The sequence below is a fragment of the Schistocerca serialis genome, chromosome 9 (genome assembly GCF_023864345.2).
Source record: "Schistocerca serialis cubense isolate TAMUIC-IGC-003099 chromosome 9, iqSchSeri2.2, whole genome shotgun sequence".
NCBI classification, from domain to species: domain Eukaryota; kingdom Metazoa; phylum Arthropoda; class Insecta; order Orthoptera; family Acrididae; genus Schistocerca; species Schistocerca serialis.
This window is the reverse complement of record NC_064646.1, coordinates 107,116,749-107,141,849: the sequence shown is the minus strand read 5'-3', so window position 1 is coordinate 107,141,849 and position 25,101 is coordinate 107,116,749. Positions and strand designations below refer to the sequence as shown.

General features: G+C 41.9%; 1 protein-coding gene across 1 annotated transcript in view; it reads right to left on the bottom strand.

The window, feature by feature from the left end:
- The window catches only part of LOC126419402 (phospholipase A2-like), a 57,139-nt gene that overhangs the window by 20,246 nt on the left and 11,792 nt on the right, over positions 1 to 25,101 (bottom strand). Inside the window, exons 2-3 of the mRNA XM_050086591.1 lie at positions 11,753 to 11,967; positions 11,601 to 11,705 (exon numbers count right to left, since the gene is read on the bottom strand). Coding sequence (XP_049942548.1) covers positions 11,601 to 11,705; positions 11,753 to 11,967 — 320 coding nt within the window. The remainder of the gene's footprint in view (positions 1 to 11,600; positions 11,706 to 11,752; positions 11,968 to 25,101) is intronic.

The following is a 25,101-nucleotide window of genomic DNA, read 5'->3' as shown; positions in this document are numbered from 1 at the left end:
TAAACAGCAGTCTTGCAAGTATTTCCACCGAAATTTCAGGATTAACAGAAGCTTACAAAAAGATACTGGAAGCAAATAAGAAGTTATCGTCTGATGTCCAGTACCTTAAGATGGCTCACACTTAAATCGAACATACCGTTCAGCAATTTGCTACAAATAACAAGTCTCACTGTTGACCAAGACAAAAATTTGCTGGAACGATTTAATGTTCGAGAGAAAACATTTACGACAGCTTTTCAAAGTGGACTGATAATCAAGACACAGCAATTATTGAAAAATTTGATTTTGAACTAAAAGTCATGGTACAAAAGTGGTATCTGAACAGGGCACTACGAGAAATGAATTTAATCATGACATCATAAATGAGAGTTCTCCTAACAAAAGACCTGTCTGAGTGGTGTGCTGATGTAACCGCACAAATGAGTGATATTCGTAGGGAGTTGTCGAGAGTCAAGAGTAGTTTACATTCCACAACACCGTTAATTCCAAGAACAGGTGAGAAGTATATAGCCACAAGACTATATGTCAGGGCACGCAGCCACAATGTAGAACAACTTAGTCCGACTCCCAAACATTTAGCATGCAGTATGGGGCAGTGCCTAGATTGTCATCAATATTAATGGAGGAAACCTTAAGAATATACAATATCAGGTTTTCTCTCCAGACACGAAAACCACACATGAAGGCTTTTAAAAGCGCTCTGTGACATATATATGTCACAGAGCGCTTTTATATATATATATATATATATATATATATATATATATATATATATATATATATATATATATATATATATATATATCACAGAGCGCTTTTATATATACGAGGGCAGTTCAATAAGTAATGCAACACATTTTTTTTCTGAAACAGGGGTTGTTTTATTCAGCATTGAAATACACCAGGTTATTCCCCAATCTTTTAGCTACACAACACTATTTTTCAACGTAATCTCCATTCAATGCTACGGCCTTACGCCACCTTGAAATGAGGGCCTGTATGCCTGCACGGTACCATTCCACTGGTCGATGTCGGAGCCAACGTCGTACTGCATCAATAACTTCTTCACCATCCGCGTAGTGCCTCCCACGGATTGCGTCCTTCATTGAGCCAAACATATGGAAATCCGACGGTGCGAGATCGGGGCTGTAGGGTGCATGAGGAAGAACAGTCCACTGAAGTTTTGTGACCTCCTCTCGGGTGCGAAGACTTGTGTGAGGTCTTGCGTTGTCATGAAGAAGGAGAAGTCTGTTCAGATTTTTGTGCCTACGAACACGCTGAAGTCGTTTCTTCAATTTCTGAAGAGTAGCACAATACACTTCAGAGTTGATCGTTTGACCATGGGGAAGGACATCGAACAGAATAACCCCTTTAGCGTCCCAGAAGACTGTAACCATGACTTTACCGGCTGAGGGTATGGCTTTAAACTTTTTCTTGGTAGGGGAGTGGGTGTGGCGCTACTCCATTGATTACCGTTTTGTTTCAGGTTCGAAGTGATGAATCCATGTTTCATCGCCTGTAACAATCTTTGACAAGAAATTGTCACCCTCAGCCACATGACGAGCAAGCAATTCCGCACAGATGGTTCTCCTTTGCTCTTTATGGTGTTCGGTTAGACAACGAGGGACCCAGCGGGAACAAACCTTTGAATATCCCAACTGGTGAACAATTGTGACAGCACTACCAACAGAGATGTCAAGTTGAGCACTGAGTTGTTTGATGGTGATCCGTTGATCATCTCGAACGAGTGTGTTCGCACGCTCCGCCATTGCAGGAGTCACAGCTGTGCACACGCGGGAGATCAGACAGTCTTGCTTGACCTTGCGGCGATGATGACACACGCTTTGCCCAACGACTCACCGTGCTTTTGTCCACTGCCAGATCACCGTAGACATTCTGCAAGCGCCTATGAATATCCGAGATTCCCTGGTTTTCCGCCAAAAGAAACTCGATCACTGCCCGTTGTTTGCAACGCACGTCCGTTACAGACGCCATTTTAACAGCTCCGTACAGCGCTGCTACCTGTCGGAAGTCAATGAAACTATACGAGACGAAGCGGGAATGTTTGAAAATATTCCACAAGAAATTTCCGGTTTTTTCAACCAAAATTGGCCGAGAAAAAAAATGTGTTGCATTACTTATTGAACTGCCCTCGTATATATACACTCCTGGAAATTGAAATAAGAACACCGTGAATTCATTGTCCCAGGAAGGGGAAACTTTATTGACACATTCCTGGGGTCAGATACGTCACATGATCACACTGACAGAACCACAGCCACATAGACACAGGCAACAGAGCATGCACAATGTCGGCACTAGTACAGTGTATATCCACCTTTCGCAGCAATGCAGGCTGCTATTCTCCCATGGAGACGATCGTAGAGATGCTGGATGTAGTCCTGTGGAACGGCTTGCCATGCCATTTCCTCCTGGCGCCTCAGTTGGACCAGCGTTCGTGCTGGACGTGCAGACCGCGTGAGACGACGCTTCATCCAGTCCCAAACATGCTCAATGGGGGACAGATCCGGAGATCTTGCTGGCCAGGGTAGTTGACTTACACCTTCTAGAGCACGTTGGGTGGCACAGGATACATGCGGACGTGCATTGTCCTGTTGGAACAGCAAGTTCCCTTGCCGGTCTAGGAATGGTAGAACGATGGGTTCGATGACGGTTTGGATGTACCGTGCACTACTCAGTGTCCCCTCGACGATCACCAGTGGTGTATGGCCAGTGTAGGAGATCGCTTCCCACACCATGATGCCGGGTGTTGGCCCTGTGTGCCTCGGTCGTATGCAGTCCTGATTGTGGCGCTTACCTGCACGGCGCCAAACACGCATACGACCATCATTGGCACCAAGGCAGAAGCGACTCTCATCGCTGAAGACGACACGTCTCCATTCGTCCCTCCATTCACGCCTGTCGCGACACCACTGGAGGCGGGCTGCACGATGTTGGGGCGTGAGCGGAAGACGGCCTAACGGTGTGCGGGACCGTAGCCCAGCTTCATGGAGACGGTTGCGAATGGTCCTCGCCGATACCCCAGGAGCAACAGTGTCCCTACTTTGCTGGGAAGTGGCGGTGCGGTCCCCTACGGCACTGCGTAGGATCCTACAGTCTTGGCGTGCATCCGTGCGTCGCTGCGGTCCGGTCCCAGGTCGACGGGCACGTGCACCTTCCGCCGACCACTGGCGACAACATCGATGTACTGTGGAGACCTCACGCCCCACGTGTTGAGCAATTCGGCGGTACGTCCACCCGGCCTCCCGCATGCCCACTATACGCCCTCGCTCAAAGTCCGTCAACTGCACATACGGTTCACGTCCACGCTGTCGCGGCATGCTACCAGTGTTAAAGACTGCGATGGAGCTCCGTATGCCACGGCAAACTGGCTGACACTGACGGCGGCGGTGCACAAATGCTGCGCAGCTAGCGCCATTCGACGGCCAACACCGCGGTTCCTGGTGTGTCCGCTGTGCCGTGCGTGTGATCATTGCTTGTACAGCCCTCTCGCAGTGTCCGGAGCAAGTATGGTGGGTCTGACACACCGGTGTCAATGTGTTCTTTTTTCCATTTCCAGGAGTGTATATATATATATATATATATATATATATATATATATATATATATATATACTTTTTTTTCCAAAAGACTACATTTAGGATGTCACCTTCTGTTAGATGGAAACAGTCAAAAATGTGCTACGTACAGCCCATTTGGTCAGGTGTTCTTAGCTAAATACTGGTCACATTGTATCCAGCAACGACTCCAAAAGTAAGTCCTTAAACACGAACAACAAGCAAGGTTGCTTCTGGAAATATTTTGAACGGCACACAAACAAAACGCGATGTTGCGACTAACCCATTTCTCACAGGGACATCTTGAGAATTCTGAAAACAAAAATAACCACCCGTAAAACGTCAGTTTATGTCCCAGAAAGCAACTCAGAAAACTTATAGTCAATATTAGATTCCACCGGCCTAATACAGGACGATTCGAAATGTAATGGTGGCAACGGCGGCCTGTAGTGTGCGCATTCCAGTGGATATGGCAACAATCGCCGCTGAAACGATGACCGACGTGGCAAAGTTACAGCGCTACAGAATCGATCTACGAATCAAAATAGACAAGAAAATACACAGAAGCTTCCACCTTGCCGTAAGCTTCAAAGAAATAATAGTTTTTGTACTGGGTACAAAACGGACCAAAATGGTCGACAATCAGATCAATGGCAAAATGAAATCGGAAATCAGTGGAACCTGCACTTCATAAACCATCTGCTACCTAACACAAATACTTCAAACCCACGCCATTCACGACACTCGAACCATGCACCATCGTCGAACTGGCAGCAGCAACTACAGGATCGTGCAGTAAGTATTGCGGTGGTTACACAGGAACTCCTTGCCACTTCAAGCTGCCTGACAAACTGTTTGCAACCATATCACGCTCCACAGTGCCTGTTGCGGAATGAGATAGGGGCACTATCTCAAACCAAAGAATTCCAATGATGGCACTGACATCAGAAATGGCCTCTGCTCTCTCTTTCCAAGCATTTATCCCGACTTGCGGGGTCTGCTGTTATGGTTAACCAGATTTGGCATATTAATTTGTAAGGGGTGGCCGAAAGCCCTTCCTGTCGCTACCCCGTACCCCCTGTGACGGAATGTGTGTAACCCAAATGTCTGCGTCCAGTGTAATCCATGGAAAAGTGCAAACGTGTTACAAATGTCTGCGAGTCGTGGAACTGAGGCGGAACATGGGGGCCAACCCGGTATTAACCTAGCGGTATGTGAAAAACTGCCTAAAAACTACATCCACGCTGGCTGGCACACCAGCCCTCGTCGTTAGTCCGCCGGGCGCCTACCCGAGTTCAGAAAGCAGCGCGTTCGCACTCTCGGCTACCCTGGCGGATCAGAAATGAGCTCTACTGTGACTCTGAATTATGTAAAGAACAGGCTGAAAAGATTGTTCAAGCAACTGTTAGTACTCTGTAGCTGGAACTTTTACTACTGTGGAAAACGAGACTTATGTGATGGCTAGTGTAACAACGAGTAATACTTTAAAGAGGATACTACAGGCAACTAAAATACCCACGCTCCTGATACAGCATTGTGTGATTGGTGTCGCAATTTGTGTTGGATCTCTAGATACAAGTGTGCAGGCGCAGGTTGAGGTAGATTCTGAAAGTGGAAATGTAAGTTGCTCGTTTAATATTGTAAAAGGCTTATCTGTCCACTGTATTTTGAGGATGGATTCATTGTGAGGGGGCAAGCAAAAACAGACCTTCTTAACGGAAAGTGCTATCTTATAGTTGACACTGAAAATATTGTCTGGGACTATTAAAATCTAAGACCCGACAAGGCAGATTTTTCCAAATGGTGAAAACCAAAGTAATGAAACCATAAAATCCAGCACATTGCACGCCTACAGTCACCAGTCTCGTTCCTCCCACATTCCTAAGCCATACAATTCTTCCATTGTGAATAATAACTTGGCCACTATTTCTAGAAAAAACCTGGAATCTGAGTGGCTCCACAAAGAACAGCATATTGAACTAAACAAATTACTGTTAAAGTATATACCAGTTCTCTCTGAGCTACCACAAATAATAAAAGATTATCAGCATTGTGTGGAATTAGTGTCCCAAAAGAGATACTGCCATGTGTATACTCCAAGCTGTGGGCAAAGAAGGAAGCAATTAAATCAGAAATTCATAAAATGTTGCAATGGGTAATTGTCGAGCCACAGCAGCCCACCCTTAGTGCTACCAAAGTATGGAGAATAGTTCAATTTAGTTATAGATGCTGAAATCATAAACAATAAGACACCTGAAGAAAAGTTGCAGAAGTTTCATGAGGCAGTATGTAACCAGTATCGATCTCTGATTTCTTATTGGTAGGTGACTCCTACAGAAAAGTTCACGAAAGTATATAGCCATTATCTTTTCAGGCAGAAGTTATCAGTTCAAAGTGTTACGTTTTGGGTTGAATGTGAGTTGAGGAGTCATCATAAATAGGTCTCGATACCATGTTTGGTCCTGAGCTGTTGAACCAGGTCACATTGTATGTGGGTGGTGGGAAGAACATTCAGGTTGGGAGTGGTACCGTAACCGAGGACTGCTCTACATTCTTTCTCTATCTGTTGGTCAATGTAATGAACACAGCATATGAATCAAAAGCGTCTAAAGGCAGTTTGTAATAAACAGTAATACACGTTGTAAAACTTTTGCAGTGAGTAAAGAATGGGGTATGAAGGCCTCGATACGACTTTTAAGCAAGATTTTCCGTCATCCATTGCCAGAATAGGGAGGGAAAACTAAAAAAATTAGTCTATGTGCGGTCAGTACACTCAAAATCCCTTTATGTTCCAAAATGCTTAAGTGTGTTCCCAGAATAAGATGTAAATGAATGCTCGAAGTGAGTACTGTTGATGCTACTAACTTCTAGCATTCAAGGGTTAGTTAGGCACGGAATTTTTTTCATATGCGATGCAAAAATGAAAAAATTTTTCAATCACAACGCATATTTTTAAACTTAGAAGACTGAGAGGCTAGATATACGCATGTTATTTTGTTTTTTGAAAACTGACTTCTTTGTCAGTTCCTTATGGGTTCATCTGTCACTGTCAGATAGTCGCAGAAGCAACATGTAAGTTCTTTGTATTTTCTGCTTACGGATTACAGTATAACATTAGTCGCTTCACTATGTTCATTTCTTAAGATCAGATCAGATATCTGATTTGAAATAATAATTTCAGGGTTAAATGTATTCTTATGAGTTACATAGGTCACTACGTAGAAAAAGACAGGCCGTTTTCAAAGGATTGGTGCCGGATTGTTCAATCGAGTTTTGTTTGTGCTCTTTTTTTTAATCATTTTCATATGAGAGAAATAACCTATCTTCGCCAACACCGAAGAGAGATCATTCCTACATTTATTCCGTGTGTTGAAATTCCTCGGTTAAACGGCACTGAACAATGAGGACAGACAACCAAAACATGTTAGCCTGAAACGCAGAACATTTTTTTTTATTTATGGCGACTGGAATTATTTATGATATGTCTCATTTTTTCAGATTCAGACAAATTCATATTACAGGCACTGATGTCGTGTTCCAACTGCTACTTAAATCCCGTCGCTGCTGGAATGTTCCCTCTTGAGGCAACAAAAGAACGCAAGTGAATCTTTTAACTATGCGCTTTTCGTAATGTCGTATCACTAGAGAATATTCCTTTGGGGTACTTCCCCTATCGAGAGGGTACACTTCGTGCCCTGTATCATGATCTCAGCTACATCTATAGAGCTTTCTTATGAAAGACGATAGGTTCTCTTTCGCTTTAAATTTTTCCAGACGTTTGCTAAAGTTTTACCCAAATTTGCGGAAAGGAAAACGTAACCGTGACATATTCTGAAAGCAGCGTGAAACGTATGGGGGTAATGAGCATTGTAAAAGACATTGCTGCTCTTTTCATTCGCAGCTATTTCAGCTTTGCTCTTAGGCTCCATCCTAACCGTCATTGCTACTTTTTTGGAAGGAACAGTACGCCACACACCACTCTAAGAAGTCTCACTGAAAATCAGTTGCATCGCCCTGAAAGATTTGATCATAACCCTCTGAACGTCGGATAAATCGCCCCGTTTCCGCGTTATGGCAACGATTTCCGATTTCACTGTTTTACACAGTCCCCGCCCCCCCCCCCCCCCCTTCCTCCTGGCACTGTCTGTGTTTCTAAAGAAATAATACCCGAATATTCCGGAGTTATTGGAAGAAAGAAATGTAAACTACAGAAATGACTGGAGACAGCATGTTATAGATTGCCGAGGGAATGTATCCCAAGAAGAGTGTTCCACTCGTACTATAGACCAAAGGGAAGTAGATATCCGGGAAGAGCAACGAAACGATAGTGAGATGCTTTCTTGGACCGGAACCGACAACACTGCCTAATCCATGGAGTACAGAAAAAGAAGAAGAAGAAGAAGAAGAACACCTCGTTTAGTCCATAGAGTTCCCGGAAGAGACACTACGAATCTAAACTATATCGGTTCACATAAAGAGCGAAGCACTCAAACGTTATGGCCGGATGTCAATGTATCTTCGTACACTTACACGTCGTCGGTGGTTAGGTAAATAATTAGAGTTATTAGAGTTGCAATTCTTTGTGGAAGGTAGAACGGCCACTAGGATGCTTTATTGTTGCTCATGTTTACTGTTGTTACCAGGCCTAGTAGGGTATATAAGCGGGAGTACAGCGTCAGATGTTTATCCGTGAGAAGCCGCCCACTCATGTGAGACAGTGATACCGTCACCTGGCAGAGTTTGTAAAGAGCCTCATTGTGGGTCTTCATCTGGCCGCCTGGTCGAATCATGCGGTATCCAGATTTGTGGGGCGCTGAGATGTAACAGTAGCCCGATACTGGAGTATGAGGTTCGTGAGGCCACGCATACCCATCGTGAAGGATCAGGTCTTCCGTATCCTACCACCAGACAGCGAAATCGCCGTATTGCGCACCGAGCACATCGTAACCACTTCACACCTTGCGCCTGCCATCCGAGAACAAGTGATGGACTCCCAGCAACATTCCGTGTCATTGCTCACCATCGGCGGGACGTAAGCTAGAGCCGGAATGAGGAATTACCATCCCACGCGTAGGCAGCCGTTACCATTACAAATGTGCAAACGGCTGCATTGGGAGTGGTACCGTAACCGAGGAGCATGGACTGCAATAAATGGCGTCACGTTATATTCGTTAATGAATATCATTTGTGCATTATCCTGGATTTTCACGTCGTCGCGTATGATGGTGACTGGCGTGAGTTCCCATCTTTCATTGGCAGGCAGAGGCGCAGCGGTGCTACTGTTGGCGTCGTGGTGTGGGAAACCGTCGGATATGACTTCGGCTTTCAGTGATTCAGGGAGCTTTGGCAGCGAAACGGTACGTAACGTACATCCTACGCCACGTGTGTTACCTGTAATGTGACAGTGGTACCATTTATCAACAGAACAAAGCACATCCATACATCGCACGAATCTCTAAAAGATGTCTGCGTGATGTTCAGCTACTCTCTTGCCAGACCTGGCCTCAATACAGCTCTGTGTGGGCCAGCTAGGATGTAAATTCTGTCCTAGAGACAATATCAAGGATATCACGGACACGTCACAGCACCTGTGAGCCAGCATACCTCAGGAGAAGACATAACGGCTCTCTGAGACAGGGGTAATGTCAGGGGTGCCCCTGGAAAGTGTGATAGTAACGCTTTTATTCTCTGTATACATAAATAACCTAACGGACAGGGTGAGCAGCAATTTACGGTTATTTTCTGCTGACGCTGTGGCGTATAGTAGGATTATACAAGATAATCAGAAAAAATTTCTCGTTGGTGTTGTGAGTTGCAGCTTGCTCTAAACGTATAAAACTGTAAGTTAATGCAGACGAGGAGGAAAAAACAGCCCTCTAACGCTCGAATACAGCATTAGTAGGGTGCAGCTTTACAGTCATCTCAGTTAAATACCTTGTCTTCCGTTTATTGGGAGAAAGTCAGAAAAATTCACGTGGACGAGAGACTGCATATAGAACGCTGGTGTGACCCATTCAGGAGTACTGTTGGAATACCTGGAATCCCCACCAGGTCGGATGACACGTAGACATCAATGCATTTCAGAGGCGGGCTGCTAGACTTGTTACACGTAGGTTAGATCAGCACGCAAGTGTTACGTAGATGCTTCATTAAATTAAATGGGAATCCCTGGAGGGAAGCCGATGCTCTTTCCGCAAGACACTATTGCGCAAATTTAGAGGACCGGCATTTGAGGCCGATTCTACTGCCCCCAACGTACATCTCGCGTAAGGCCCAATGATAAGATAGGTTAGACAATCGTTTCTTCCTTACTCTATTTGCGAGTGCAACAGGAGTGAAAATGACTAGTAATGATGCAAACTACCCTCCGCCTTGTACCGTACGGTGGATGGTGAATATGTATGTAGATGCAGATATGAGACCCTTCCCAACTGAATCAGCGCGTCATATTGATACCTGTGTTTATAGCGCCACTTTCATTGTAAATTTGAGTCGACTTTGTGGTAAGGGAAACAACGTTATATACCCTTCCTGCACGATAAATTTCATTTCGTTTACTTTTCGCCTTCTGGATGCTTTACTCCCTTTGTTAGGCAGGGTAGCTCAAAGAATATCCGTAAGAGATGCTACCGCAACAGTTGCTTTCTTCCACCCAGTCCAATATTGGGTTGGTTCATAAGTTAGTGGTGTTTTTTTATAAGTTTAATAAAAATATCAAATACACAAACGGAGATGATAGTCTTCAATATATTCTCCTTCACTGTTTACATCAGTCTGCCAACGTTTGGGTAACTTGTGGACTCCGTGAATGCAGAAAACACGTGGTTTTGAGGCGAAGAACTCGTCGAATCATGTTCGAAGTATATTTTCATCTGGAAAGAAAGTTCCTTGAAGGTTGTTCTACAGAAATCGAAAAGGCGGAAGTCTCAGGGAACAGTATCAGGTGAGTAAGATGAGTGCGGAAAGGTTAGCCGGAATGCGGGCGGCCGTTATCGTGGAGAAGCAACCTTTCTGGCCGTTGTTCTTGGACTGCGTCTGAAAGACGTGTCGGTTGTAGACAATAAATGTCATCAGCGACGGTTACACCTCTGGGAAGCATTCGTAGTACAGCACACCGTTACTGTTCCACCAGATGCATAACGTTATCTTTTGTGGATGCGCTCAGGTCTCGCTACGCGGAGTTGCTGCTTCTTTTTGGGTCCAACCGTTCCCTTGCTTCCTTATGTTAGCATAAAGACACCATTTCTCGTCACCAGTAACGATTCAGGATAGGAATGGTCGGTGTCGTTCAAAAGTGAATTGACAACGAGCAAGAAGGGATGCAGATATGGCCACCTATTAATTCTGGTGATTTTGACAGAGCATGTGGTACCCACACACCCGATTTTTCAACCTACCCCGTCTCATGCAAATGTTGCACGACGATGGAATGATTACAGTTCGTCACATTTGCCACTTCTGGAGTACACTGGCGTGGATGATCGTGGATTAATGCATTTAAAAGATCTTCATCAAACCCGAAAGGTTCTCATCGTGGACAGTCACTACCGTCAACACGATCATCCTTAAAGCAAGAAAACCATTTCTGCCGTGCTCTATCCAGCGGCATTGTCCCCACAGACGCCGAAAATGTTTATGGCTACCTCTGCTGGTGTCACCCGTAAACTGAACACCAACAGAAGAGTATGTCCGAAATGTTCCGATTTCTCCACTTGGCACTCCATTTGTGAAGCGCCCATAGCTCCATTGGCTCTCTCCAAATGACATAATTACAGTATGTAAGACCAAATAGCAGTAGTGAACTATAAATATAAAAAGACATAGCAACTGGAATACCAACATGCTGAACAACAGTGCCAAAGACATATGCATAGATCTATTGTGAAAGTGTAGGGAAAACGGTAGGACTCTAATTAAATGATTGGAATGTGCATGAAACTTGCAGAGGCTGAGGAGGGTTACACTACCAGAGTCCAGGTAGTGGTAGCAAGGAGAGTCACAGCTGGAGCAGCACTCACTCACCGGGGAAGATGATGCCGAGGCGGCCGTGCGCGTCGCCCTCCTCGACGCTGGCGTCGGTCACGTTGTACAGGTGGACGCTCCAGGCGTCGCAGCCCGCCGCCAGCGCTGCCAGCGCCGCCAGCCACCGCCACCCGGCGCCGCCCATGTCTCACCGTGCCGCCGCCGCCCACGGAGCTGCCCCTTATACCGGAGGGCGGCAGATAGCTGCGGTATCGCCGTGTCGCGTCTCTTCACGTGCCGTACGTGAGCCCGGGAATCGGTGTCGCAGAAGGGCGCGCCCCGCAACAGAATGAGGCGCGCCTCTGCTGCCTGCCTGCCTACCTGCCAGCTGTAGCTCGGCTGCCGCCCGTGTCTTGTCAGCCGCACTCTGGACGCATAGTAATATCGCCAAACCGGGACAGCTGGCCAGACAGTTCCTTAACGCTGCTTGTCGGTGGCACTGACTTGGCGACAGCCGTTTTCATTACTTTACTTGTACGAGCAACATTCAGAGACATTTCTTCGTTACATGTAATTAAAAAAAAAAGTAAATGTTCGTTCGATCAAAACCGTGTATGTCCGAAAGCGAAAGTTCTTGACCCATTGCTTTCTAATACAGGACTGTTCTTATGTTCCTATATCTTTTGAGACTTTCTGCAACAACGTTTCTCTACTGCTAAATTTATAAAAAACTGTATATCACATATATTTAAATAATGAAGTATATGAAATGATACAAGTATTTCAATGTAATGTTGTGTCAAACATTCAAAGCATTGTGTCAAAAACTTTCGGAGAATTTTGTAACTTCTGTGGTATAGCTACAATGAGACAGCCTTTTCCGTAGTACAACAATACGTTACAGTACAGTACTTTCTTCATCACGGCAATAAGCGTAATAACTACGATATCTATCCGCAAAGCATTTCACTTTTGTTTATGATGAGGTGAGTACATTGACTTCAGCAGAACTTTCCATACAGAGGACGGTAACTACGACACTTCCACAGAATTATCCTACAGTAAGACGCACATTTAGTGCTACTGGACACGCATTTGAGTGATTAATTTTGTACTTAAAACATTTATTTTTAAAGGTTTTTGAATTACAAAGATACAAAGGTTTTCCGCGATACATTTCATTCCATTGCTGTAATCTGTAACACCTGACGGTATAATGGCATTAACTTCGGGGGGTACACGCTTACTTTGTGTACCATGTGTTCGGCAACCACAAGGAGCCCTAGCTAATATGGTATTTGCTTATACAACTTTACACATCGGTACCATATTTCTCTAACATAGAATTACACAGCTATCTGACCATTTAACTGAGAGAGACAAAATTTTTTTTTTTTTACTACGTCAGTGACAGATGTTTACGCAAATACACAGTTGGATAACTACACACTTATGAAATTGTATTTTGTCTGTACTTCGTGAACTGTTCATATTTTTGCGGAACCATTGTGATACTATGAGAGCTCTGAATAATGTATTTGGTATGGGATCATGATTTTTAAAGTGCGTTTGAGGTGGATGACACTACTGAAATGATCAGAGAATTTTTCTTAGGTTTTGAAATTATTGGAGGAAGGTACGACGATTTTGAGATTTGACTGAGGTGTTATGATGTTATTATTACGACGATGATGTGTATTATGCTGTTGAGGTATGTTTATGATCAATAAGCTGATGCTATATGAGGAATTTGATTATGATATGTATTTATTATGATGAAATATTGAAGAAGTGTCGACAAATATGTGTATGTGTAACGAGGTAAGGAATAATGAGTAGTGGTTAGGGACTCTAATTTGTGAAAATGGATGTTGGAAACCAAGAATCCTACTTTAAGAGTTATGAAATGTTTGTAAATGCATAAATGTATCACAATACCAGCGAAAATTTTTTGGACACTGTTATAATTATAGGATTTTGTTTCTAGACATTTCTACTGTAATTTCTCGACTTGTGAAATTTTATTTGTATCAAACTGTCACTGTAGCAGAAACTTCTGTTGTAAATTACGGTAAGAAAGGTAAGTTACCTTGACGTAATGCATTGTGGTTGCCAAGCTGAGCGATAGTCGCCTGAAAAAAGAAAGCCATTAGGTGAAGAAAAAAAGAGGCCATTATTCTCGCTATTTGACATTTCTTTGTAGAAAGCATTGCAAATACAACACGCTCAAACTTGAAAACATATGATTACACTGTGAGTTCTTAATTTATGATATTTACTAAAATGCATAATGAAATGATGAGAAACATTTTACATCTATTGTCTTTCTAGCTGGCCGGGGTGGCCGAGCGGTTCTAGGCGCTACAGTCTGCAACCGCGCGACCGCTACGGCCGCAGGTTCGAATCCTGCCTCAGGCATGGATGTGTGTGAAGTCGTTAGGTTAGTTAGGTTTAAGTAGTTCTAAGTTCTACGGGACTGATGGCCTCAGAAGTTAAGTCCCATAGTGCTCAGAGCCATTTGAAACATTTGTCTTTCTAATTGAGAGATTTTTTTACTGCCTTTGGAGACGCCATTTGCCTAGTGAATGACGTTTCATGCCTAGCTTCGTATACATATTTGCCTATTTTGTTTAATATCTAGTTTCTTGCTGCATGGCAGCATTGGTTAATATAAAATTTAATAGATGTACTAATGTAAATATTTTCTGTCTACAGATACATTAAACAATAATTTTATGATCTACTTTCTAAAAAAAAAAAAGGGAACACAAATAGCCATTTCCCTTCACAGGAATTGCATAAATAATTTTTTGAACGATTAGGTAACTTGTGTGCTAGAGTAAGTTATCGTGATGCATCACTCTCGTGTTAAGATGTGACATAGGTATTAGACATGGCCATCTTTACTGTAATATTTTTTCTGCTTGAGCTTTGTCATGTTTAGGTATAAGTTATAGCATTTGCTGCTGCTGTTTGGCAGGCATAGTGCTACTAAATTTCAATTTGTATTACTCTGTCATGCCAGTTTTACTACTGATTGATTTTTCTTGTTTGCTGCACATCTACATCTACATCTACATCTATACTCCGCGAGCCACCTTACGGTGTGTGGCGGAGGGTACTTATTGTACCACTATCTGATCCCCCCTTCCCTGTTCCATTCACGAATTGTGCGTGGGAAGAACGACTGCTTGTATGTCTCCGTATTTGCTCTAATTTCTCGGATCTTTTCGTTGTGATCATTACGCGAGATATATGTGGGCGGTAGTAATATGTTGCCCATCTCTTCCCGGAATGTGCTCTCTCGTAATTTCGATAATAAACCTCTCCGTATTGCGTAACGCCTTTCTTGAAGTGTCCGCCACTGGAGCTTGTTCAGCATCTCCGTAACGCTCTCGCGCTGACTAAATGTCCCCATGACGAATCGCGCTGCTTTTCGCTGGATCATGTCTATCTCTTCTATTAATCCAACCTGGTAAGGGTCCCATACTGATGAGCAATACTCAAGAATCGGACGAACACGCGTTTTGTAAGCTACTTCTTTCGTCGATGAGTCACATTTTCTTAGAATTCTTCCTATGAATCTCAACCTGGCGCCTGCTTTTCCCACTATTTGTTTTATGTGATCATTCCACTTCAGATCGCTCCGGATAGTAACTCCTAAGTATTTTACGGTCGTTACCGCTTCCAATGATTTACCACCTATGGCATAATCGTACTGGAATGGATTTCTGCCCCTATGTATGCGCATTATATTACATTTATCTACGTTTAGGGAAAGCTGCCAGCTGTCGCACCATGCATTAATCCTCTGCAGGTCCTCCTGGAGTACGTACGAGTCTTCTGATGTTGCTACGCGGAATCCATGTTGGTTATGATGAAGGAGATTTGTATTATCTAAGAACGTCATAATACGAGAACCCAAAACATATTCCATTATTCTACAACAGATTGACGTAAGCGAAATAGGCCTATAATTATTCGCATCTGATTTATGACCCTTCTTGAAAATGGGAACGACCTGCGCTTTCTTCCAGTCGCTAGGTACTTTACGTTCTTCCAGCGATCTACGATAAATTGCTGATAGAAAGGGGGCAAGTTCTTTAGCATAATCACTGTAGAATCTTAAGGGTATCTCGTCTGGTCCGGATGCTTTTCCGCTACTAAGTGATAGCAGTTGTTTCTCAATTCCGATATCGTTTATTTCAATATTTTCCATTTTGGCGTCCGTGCGACGGCTGAAGTCAGGGACCGTGTTACGATTTTCCGCAGTGAAACAGTTTCGGAACACTGAATTCAGTATTTCTGCCTTTCTTCGGTCGTCCTCTGTTTCGGTGCCATCGTGGTCAACGAGTGACTGAATAGGGGATTTAGATCCGCTTGCCGATTTTACATATGACCAAAACTTTTTAGGGTTCTTGTTTAGATTGTTTGCCAATGTTTTATGTTCGAATTCGTTGAATGCTTCTCTCATTGCTCTCTTTACGCTCTTTTTCGCTTCGTTCAGCTTTTCCTTATCAGCTATGATTCGACTACTCTTAAACCTATGATGAAGCTTTCTTTGTTTCCGTAGTACCTTTCGTACATGATTGTTATACCACGGTGGATCTTTCCCCTCGCTTTGGACCTTAGTCGGTACGAACTTATCTAAGGCGTACTGGACGATGTTTCTGAATTTTTTCCATTTTTGTTCCACATCCTCTTCCTCAGAAATGAACGTTTGATAGTGGTCACTCAGATATTCTGCGATTTGTGCCCTATCACTCTTGTTAAGCAAATATATTTTCCTTCCTCTCTTGGCATTTCTTATTACACTTGTAGTCATTGATGCAACCACTGACTTATGATCACTGATACCCTCTTCTACATTCACGGAGTCGAAAAGTTCCGGTCTATTTGTTGCTATGAGGTCTAAAACGTTAGCTTCACGAGTCGGTTCTCTAACTATCTGCTCGAAGTAATTCTCGGACAAGGCAGTCAGGATAATGTCACAAGAGTCTCTGTCCCTGGCTCCAGTTCTGATTGTGTGACTATCCCATTCTATACCTGGTAGATTGAAGTCTCCCCCTATTACAATAGTATGATCACGAAAATTCTTCACGACGTTCTGCAGGTTCTCTCTGAGGCGCTCAACTACTACGGTTGCTGATGCAGGTGGTCTATAGAAGCATCCGACTATCATATCTGACCCACCTTCGATACTTAACTTAACCCAGATTATTTCACATTCGCATTCGCTAATAACTTCACTGGATATTATTGAATTCTTTACTGCTATAAATACTCCTCCACCATTGGCGTTTATCCTATCCTTGCGGTATATATTCCATTCTGTGTCTAGGATTTCGTTACTGTTCACTTCCGGTTTTAACCAACTTTCCGTTCCTAATACTATATGCGCACTATTTCCTTCAATAAGAGATACTAATTCAGGAACCTTGCCCTGGATACTCCTGCAGTTGTATTAGTTGTAATATTGCAATTGCTTTGCTAATTTAGATATACTGCTGCTTGCTTTGCCGATTTCCAATTTTTTGTCATTGCTGCTTCTGTTAATTGTTTTGTGCTGCTGCATTGCATCGTCCCTTGGTTTAGCATCTGAGCTCAGTAGTTTTAAGTTAGCTTAAGAGGGGGTAGGCTATATAAGAGAATGAGTTGTGATGAACTGGAAGAAATGCATTGACAAGGTATAAAAAAAAGTTAAATAAGAGGAAACATCTATGAGATGAAGTTTTGGGTTGGACTGCAGTACCAAATGTTACACTGAAAACAAACACTGTCCTTTCCTATTGTGTTATTCCGCTATCTGTTCGTGTACCCTTGTGTATTTATGTTTTTCCTGTCTTTATGTGTTTAGCTGATAAGAGTTATGTTGTAGAATTTTTCTAATAATATGTTATTTACTTTGTAAAGATGTTTAGACATTATTTATTCTGTTTTGTTGCTCATGTGTGAAGTTGATGTTTCAAAAGTTATTCTGATCTTTAATGTATGTACTTATGTCATAATTCCTGTAACACTGATGTATATGTTATTTCGATTCTTTTGTAAAGCACCCATTTACTGCAAATGTTATCTGTATTGTTATGTTATTTAATGATGTATTTTGTACCTTTGTTGTTGTATTCTCATGTAATAAAATTGTAATTGACACCAGCTCTTCAAATTAAGTAACTTGTAAGCATCCATTTCACTGCACACATTTCAGTTGCTCATAGTATATGCACAATATGTGAAAAAAGAGGACTGTTAGCATTCGAACGTGTGTTGATAATTCACCAATGGACTGGTTAACAGCGTTGCTGGTTCTAAGGACAATTCCAAAAACTTTGTAAGTGCACAAGTGGTGGTTTATGGACTTGCGATATTGTCTGCAAGACTCTTCGATGGTGATTGTGAACCTGCACAGTAACAACAGATGGCTGCTGGCTGTCTCTACAAGGACTGCAGTGGGTCTGCACCTTTGATGACCCACCAATGCCATTAATTCTACAAGGACTGCAGTGGGTCTGCACCTCTGGTGGCCCACCAATACCATACTCTCTACCCAGATTACAGTGGATCTGCTCTGTGATGACATACCTACCAATATTCCTCGAAACTTCGACTGACTCGGCAGTGGATTTGCTCTATTGTGGCCCATTACCTGTCTGCATATCAAAAGTCAGCACTGTCTCTGCGTTGGAAGGACAACACTACTTCTTCAAGACTGCATGGAAATACACTACTTCTGTGTGCATTTTCTTTTACTGCTCAGACTTTGTGCATAAAATTGTAATTAATACTGTGATGAATGATCAGGACTGTCTTTATGGACTGTGAGAAAATCTTTGCTTTTGACCAACAGTGTATCGATAAGTGTGCGCGTTTGATATATTTGTTAGTGGTAATATAAATTTTTTTAAACAAGTATGTATTGGCCAGTGCCCAAAACTATTTGTAAAAATTTTTGTGGGGAGCATGGGGGCTATGTAAGTAGGCTGTTTAGGTTTTTTTATTGGTAACGCCACGTAGCACTCTGTATGAAAATCACTGGCTGTGCTGTGTGCAGTCTGTGGCTGGGTGGCATTGTTGGAACAGTCGCAAGTGTAGAGTTGCACAGTTGGATGTGAGCCGCCAGTAGTGGTGGATGTGGGGAAAGAAATGGCGGAGTTTTGGGAGGGGATGATCTGGACGTGTGTCCATGAGAGAGAGAAAATTTGTAAGACTGGATGTCATGAACTTATATATATATATATATATATATATATATATATATATATATATATATATATATATAAAGACTTTTAAACACTATTAAGGTAAATACATTGTTTGTTCTTTATCAAAATCTTTCATTTGCTAACCATGCCTATCAGTAGTTAGTGACTTCAGTAGTTAGAATCTTTTATTTAGCTGGCTGTATTGGCGATCGCTGTATTGCAGTAGTTTGAGTAATTAAGATTTTGTAAGTGATTCATGAAGGGTATAGGTTATTATTAGTTAGGGTCATTCTTTTGTAGGGATTATTGAACGTCAGATTGCGTTGCGCTAAAAAATATTGTGTGTCAGTTTAGTGTTGATCAGAATAGGTAAAGAGCGAAATGTCTGAGTACGTGCAGTTCTGCTCAGCTGTTTGAAAATCGAATAATGTAAGGGGTTTATCAGCACAGTCATTCATAATATTTTCTAAGGGGACATTGCAGTTGTTTTGAAATTATGATACACCACTGCATTCGAATACGAGCCTGTTCTCCTATAGGTACTGGAACGCCATCTGGTGCATATGTAACAAAAGGGAAGCGGCTGTAAAAGTGTAAATGTTGGTTTGTTCCAAATCGTTAATCTCTTAATATTCTTAACCAATTGCTTTGAACTTTTGGGGCACCGTTGAATTCTAATATGGGCGTCTCTTTACGTGTCTAATTCTCTAACATGTGATATATAGCACATGTATATATAACTTTTTGAGATTTTTTTGTGATAAAGATCCCATATCATTAAATATATAAATTTCGGTATTACACATATTTAAAAAATGGCTCAAATGGCTCTGAGCACTATTGGACTTAACATCTGAGGTCAGCAGTCCCCTAAAACTTAGAACTACTTAAACCTAACTAACCTAAGGACATCACACACATCCATGCCCGAGGCAGGATTTGAACCTGTGACCGTAGCAGTCGCGCGGTTCCGGACTGAAGCACCTAGAACGGCTCGGCCACGGCGGCCGGCTTTAATAAATAGATAAACAAAAGCCGACCGTTCTGTCAAAATTTCAAAGCAATCGGTCAAAAAATTTCGGAGATTTTCTATTAGGAACAACATTTTCTATATAAGCACAAACTTAGATGTTGATTTCTTCAGAATCTCAAATACCTGAAAGTTCCACAGGAATTGCTTGGAATTTTGGCACAACATTGCATTCGAATACTCACGAGTTTTTGTGTACCTGCTGCAATGCCATCTGGTATATATGTAAACGTGTATGTAACAAAAGGCATAAAGTTATAAAAACATAAATTTTTGTTGATTGAGAATCATTAATCTCAGAAAGTGTTTGCCCAAATGCTTTAAAATTTTGACGCAACGTTCCATTGGCGTATGCACTTGTTTTTATTTACCTATTTTTAAATACACATAATACATAAATTTAATAGTAGAGAAACGTTACAAAATCATAATAATAAATGTTTTTAGCAGAAAGGAAAGTTGTCCTGATGGCTTATTGCTTTATGGTTAGAAAATTACTACAGAATCTGAATTTGTGATAGCAAGAGTCTCAAGATCAGAGAGATATGGCAAGAGCAGATGGTGAGACGGTTGGGAGGAAATGCACATAAGAAATCGGATGGAAGATATGGACAGAGAGAGGGAGCAGGAGGAGATGGAGACAGAGGAGTAAGAAGAAGACGGACAGAGAAAGGAGGGAGGGGGTGATGGGTTCACAAAAGTGTCTCTACAACCAGCACAATAAGCAGGAATTCTAATGCCAGCCATTCACAAGACGATGAGTCAGCGGATGGCCCCTACTGATTGTGTAGCTGATCCGTCTGGCTGTGAGTGGGCATTACATGGTAGACCCAACTGCGTCCATTCACATGGCCAAAACGGGAAAAGAACGTATTATTGGATGGCAGGTGGTGATCGTGTAGTAGTGCACCAGATGGGCTGACACACCACGACCACAGAACCGACCACCATAAACCACCCACAGAAAGGCAAATGTGCTGGGGCAAACCAACACCATCTAACTCACAAGGCTTTTCAACTCTCTGTCAATAGGTGAGTGACAACATCAACTTCAGGTATACAGCCAGTGCCATCTACCGGTAGCTGCGCGACCTAGATGCATGTTAGGAGCTGTAGACTTAGTGAGTTGAATTCCCTTGTGAAATCGTTTTCTTTTCTGCTCTTTCAAGTGTATACTGGCTGTAGCAGTTCAGAAGTGATCATCACCATTGTGAGTAAGTGTTGTGTTCCTGATTGTGACGGTAATTCAGACGAGAAGAAGAAGGTTCACATTTTTACATTTCCGGCCGATGAGAATACGCGAAGGAAATGGTTATCTGCGATCTAGAGCGAAAACTTTGTTTCTAGAAATAATTATGTGGTAATTACCTTTTATTTTAAGTCGTACTTATCGACGGAAGTATATGGCAGTTGAAGTTTGAGTTTCAGTACAAGTTTCAGCGACATGCATGCAGTATATTATTTCTCACTTCCTAGGTCTCCCATTCGCACTTCTGCGAAGATGCTATATTGAGGAAAACACAAGCAGTAGACTGGAAAACAGGGGCTACGTTAACCGCAGCACTAAACAAGCCACAACTCCGACAACACGCAGTCCCAAGCAAATTTCCTAACCGCCCTTCGTATATTTCCAAAGTGATGTCAAAAACCAGATAATCTTCTTCTGAGAAACAGGGGAAAACAGAAGCTGCAGCACTGAGAGCATGCATTGAGGGCAGTGTGAAATCTCAAGAAGAATATGATAAGAAATTTTCCTTCAATTAATTTCCAGGAATGATAAAGAAGACTGACTCTTAATTGTGGTGAAAAGTGCTCAAAAGCAGTGAAAGATTCATATATACTGTTTTTCACGTAGACACTGACGGAGCACCACATCATATTTTGTACATAATTATTAATCAGGAACTCTGTGTAAGCATTTACGTTAAGGGCTCTGAAATCACTTCCAAGCAAGTTCCAAAAACTGTAAGTATTATCCATGATCTGGACAATATTATATGTTGAAAGTTTAGTGAATGAAGATAAACGAAGATAAACATCAAGACATCATTGTTGAATTATTGGATAAGCTGCTGTTGAATTCATAAGAAGTCAGTTTCAGTTAAGCTTTTCGCCTCCTGAGAGACATAAGTTTTCTTCCCATGTTTTAATATTTACTTCTTTGTTGTTGTTTTCTTCACACCATGCTCACAGATACACATGCAGCATTAGAAATATTATTCTGCCTTACCCTAATACTATTAGAATCATTTGTGCAAATATTGATGTTTTTCCTAACAGTCCAAACTTTCTAATTTACCTTAGGGACAAAGTTTCAAACCTAAATCATCATGATTGTTTTGTGACACTCATGTTAGATGAAATACACATTAAGCCAGCCATGGACAACAAAGGAGGAAATTTAGTTGGTATGGTACATGATATCACTACTCTTGCAACAACTGCTCGAGTGTTTATGGTGCATGTTGTAATTTCATCATTTACAGATGTTGTCCACATCTCGCCTGTAAACAAAATGGCTGCTGTCCTGTTCTTCAATGTAACAAAAAAAGGATTGATAGGGTTGGAAGGCTTAGGTTGAAAGGTGATTTGTGTTTGTTCTGGCAATAATTCAATTAATAGAAAAGCTGTCAGTAATTTAGCAAACCCACCACAATTTAATATTGCTTACCCACACCCTTCAGACCATTCCAGACCCTTGTTTTATGTTATAGACCCAGTACACTTTTATAAATGCGTGAGAAATAACTGGGTGAATTTGAAAGATGAACTTCTGGCATTTCGCTTTCCCAGCTTTGAAAACGCATCTGTGAGAATGCAAGCTTCATTTTCTGCAGTTAGGTCCATATTTGACATTGAAACGAACAACTTATTGAAATTTCGGTATGGTTTATGTATGTAAGCTCTGTGGCCCTCTTCATTAGAAAGACAAAATGTGTAGCTTGTTTGCCAAATCTTCCATGATAATATCAAGTGCAGTTTACTGGAGTTGGGGCCTACAAATAACTCTAAAAATTATGAAAGAACTGCTGAATTTATGAAAATATCAAGAACATGAGGAATACTGTGAATGTTAAGTCCACTTTGAAAGGTCTTAGACTTAGAGACGAAATGCAAAAGCCTCTAATAAGCCACAAGAATGATTAGGGGTGTAAATTTCTAGAAATATTTCTAAATTGGCTCAACAACTGGAGATCCATGACTTTGTCAAGTGGTAAGCTCAGTAGAGAAACACACTCTGCACTCAAGCATACAACATGCATTATTATAACTGAGAATGTATTGTCTGTCAGAACTTAAAATGTCATATGTGCTGCCTGGAAAATTTCAGAGTGATGCACTGGAAGCCAGGTTTGTGTTGTATTGATGGCTATCTGGATCCCGGTACCATGTGTCAATGAGGCAGATATTTGAGGCAGAGAAAAAGGTGAGATTATCAACTTTTTTCGAGCTTTCTTTACAACGTGACTCATCTAAATAAATTGTAATTAGATCTCTACAAAACTGTGATCAGTCTGAATGTCTTGATGTCTCCTGTGACATCTCAGCATTGGATATTTGTAAATTAAGTGTTAGTCAGTGTGATTTGGAACTTATTGGTTCAGAATTACCAGTGCTTACATACTATGCTGGATGCTGTTGCTACAGCACAATAAAGAAGTTGAAGTGTGATATCTCTGCCTAGTTTTTAACAATAGATAAGGGCCTAGCATGTGATCCTGAGCACAAACTAATTAACGACCTTGATAGAGGTGGCATGCAGTATCCACAGAAAATGCCATTTCTTATAGTAATGTATTCTTTTTGCTTAATGCAAAAACTATTATCAGATGAACACTGTGATTCCTTTCTCAGGCTTCAAAACTGACAACAAACAGCATGTGAATTAATTCTTCATTGTGTCATGACCAAAGATAATTTTGCAATAGATGTCTGCGACGAACACTCAGCACAGGAATTGTGTAGATCTGTTGTTTGGCCACGTGTTAATATTTTGCTTGAATAACATCGGGGATAGGCTACAACCCTGTATCACTCCCTTCCCAACCACTGCTTCACTCTCATGCCTCTCAATTCTTATTACTGCAATCTGCTTTATGTACAAATTGTAAATAGCCTTCACTCCCTGTATTTTACCGTTGCCACCTTCAGAATTTGAAAGAGAGTATTCCAGCCAACATTGTCAAAAGCTTTCTCTAAGTCTACACATGCTAGAAACGTAGGTTTGCCCTTTTTTAATATAGCTTCTAAGATGAGTCGTAGGGTCAGTATTGCCTCATGTGTTCCAACATTTCTACGGAATCCAAACTGATCTTCCCCGAGGTCGGCTTCTACTAGCTTTTCCATTCTTCTGTAAAGAATTTGCGTTAGTATTTTGCAGCTGTGACTTATTAAACTGATAGTTCGGTAATTTTCACATCTGTCAACGCCTGCTTTCTTTGGCATTGGAATTATTATATTCTTCTTGAAGTCTGAGGGTATTTCGCCTGTCTCATACATCTTGGTCACCAGATTGTTTTTCAGGACTGGCTCTCCCAAGGCCGTCAGTAGTTCCAATGGAATGTTGTCTACTCCGGAGGCCTTGTTTCGACTCTGGTCTTTCAGTGCTCCGTCGAACTCTTTATGCAGTATCGTATCCCCCATTTCATATTCATCTACATCCTCTTCCATTTCCATAATATTGTCCTGAAGTATATCACCCTTGTATAGACCTTCTATATACTCCTTCCACGTTTCTGCTTTCCCTTCTTTGCTTAGAACTGGGTTTGCATCTGAGCTCTTTATGTTCATGCAAGTGGTTCTCTTATCTCCAAAGTTCTCTTTAATTTTCCTGTAGGCAGTATCTATCTTACCCCTAGTGAGATAACCCTCTACATCCTTACATTTGGCCTCTAGCCGTCTCTGCTTAGCCATTTTGCCTTTCCTGTCGATCTCATTTTTGAGACGTTTATATTCCTTTTTTGCCTGCTTCATTTACTGCGTTTGTATATTTTCTCCTTTCATATATATCTTCTGTTACCCAAGGATTTCTACTAGCCCTCGTCTTTTTACCTACTTGATCACCTGCTGCCTTCACTACTTCATCCCTCAGAGCTACCAATTCTTCTTCTACTGTATTTCTTTCCCCCATTCCTGTCAATTGTTCCCTCATGCTCTCTCTGAAACTCTGTACAACCTCTGGTTGTTTCAGTTTATCCATGTCCCATCTCCTTAAATTCCCACCTTTTTGCAGTTTCTACAGGTCATAACCAATAGATTGTGGTCAGAGTCCACATCTGCCCCTGGACATGTCTTACAATTTAAAACCTGGTTCCTAAATCCCTGTCTT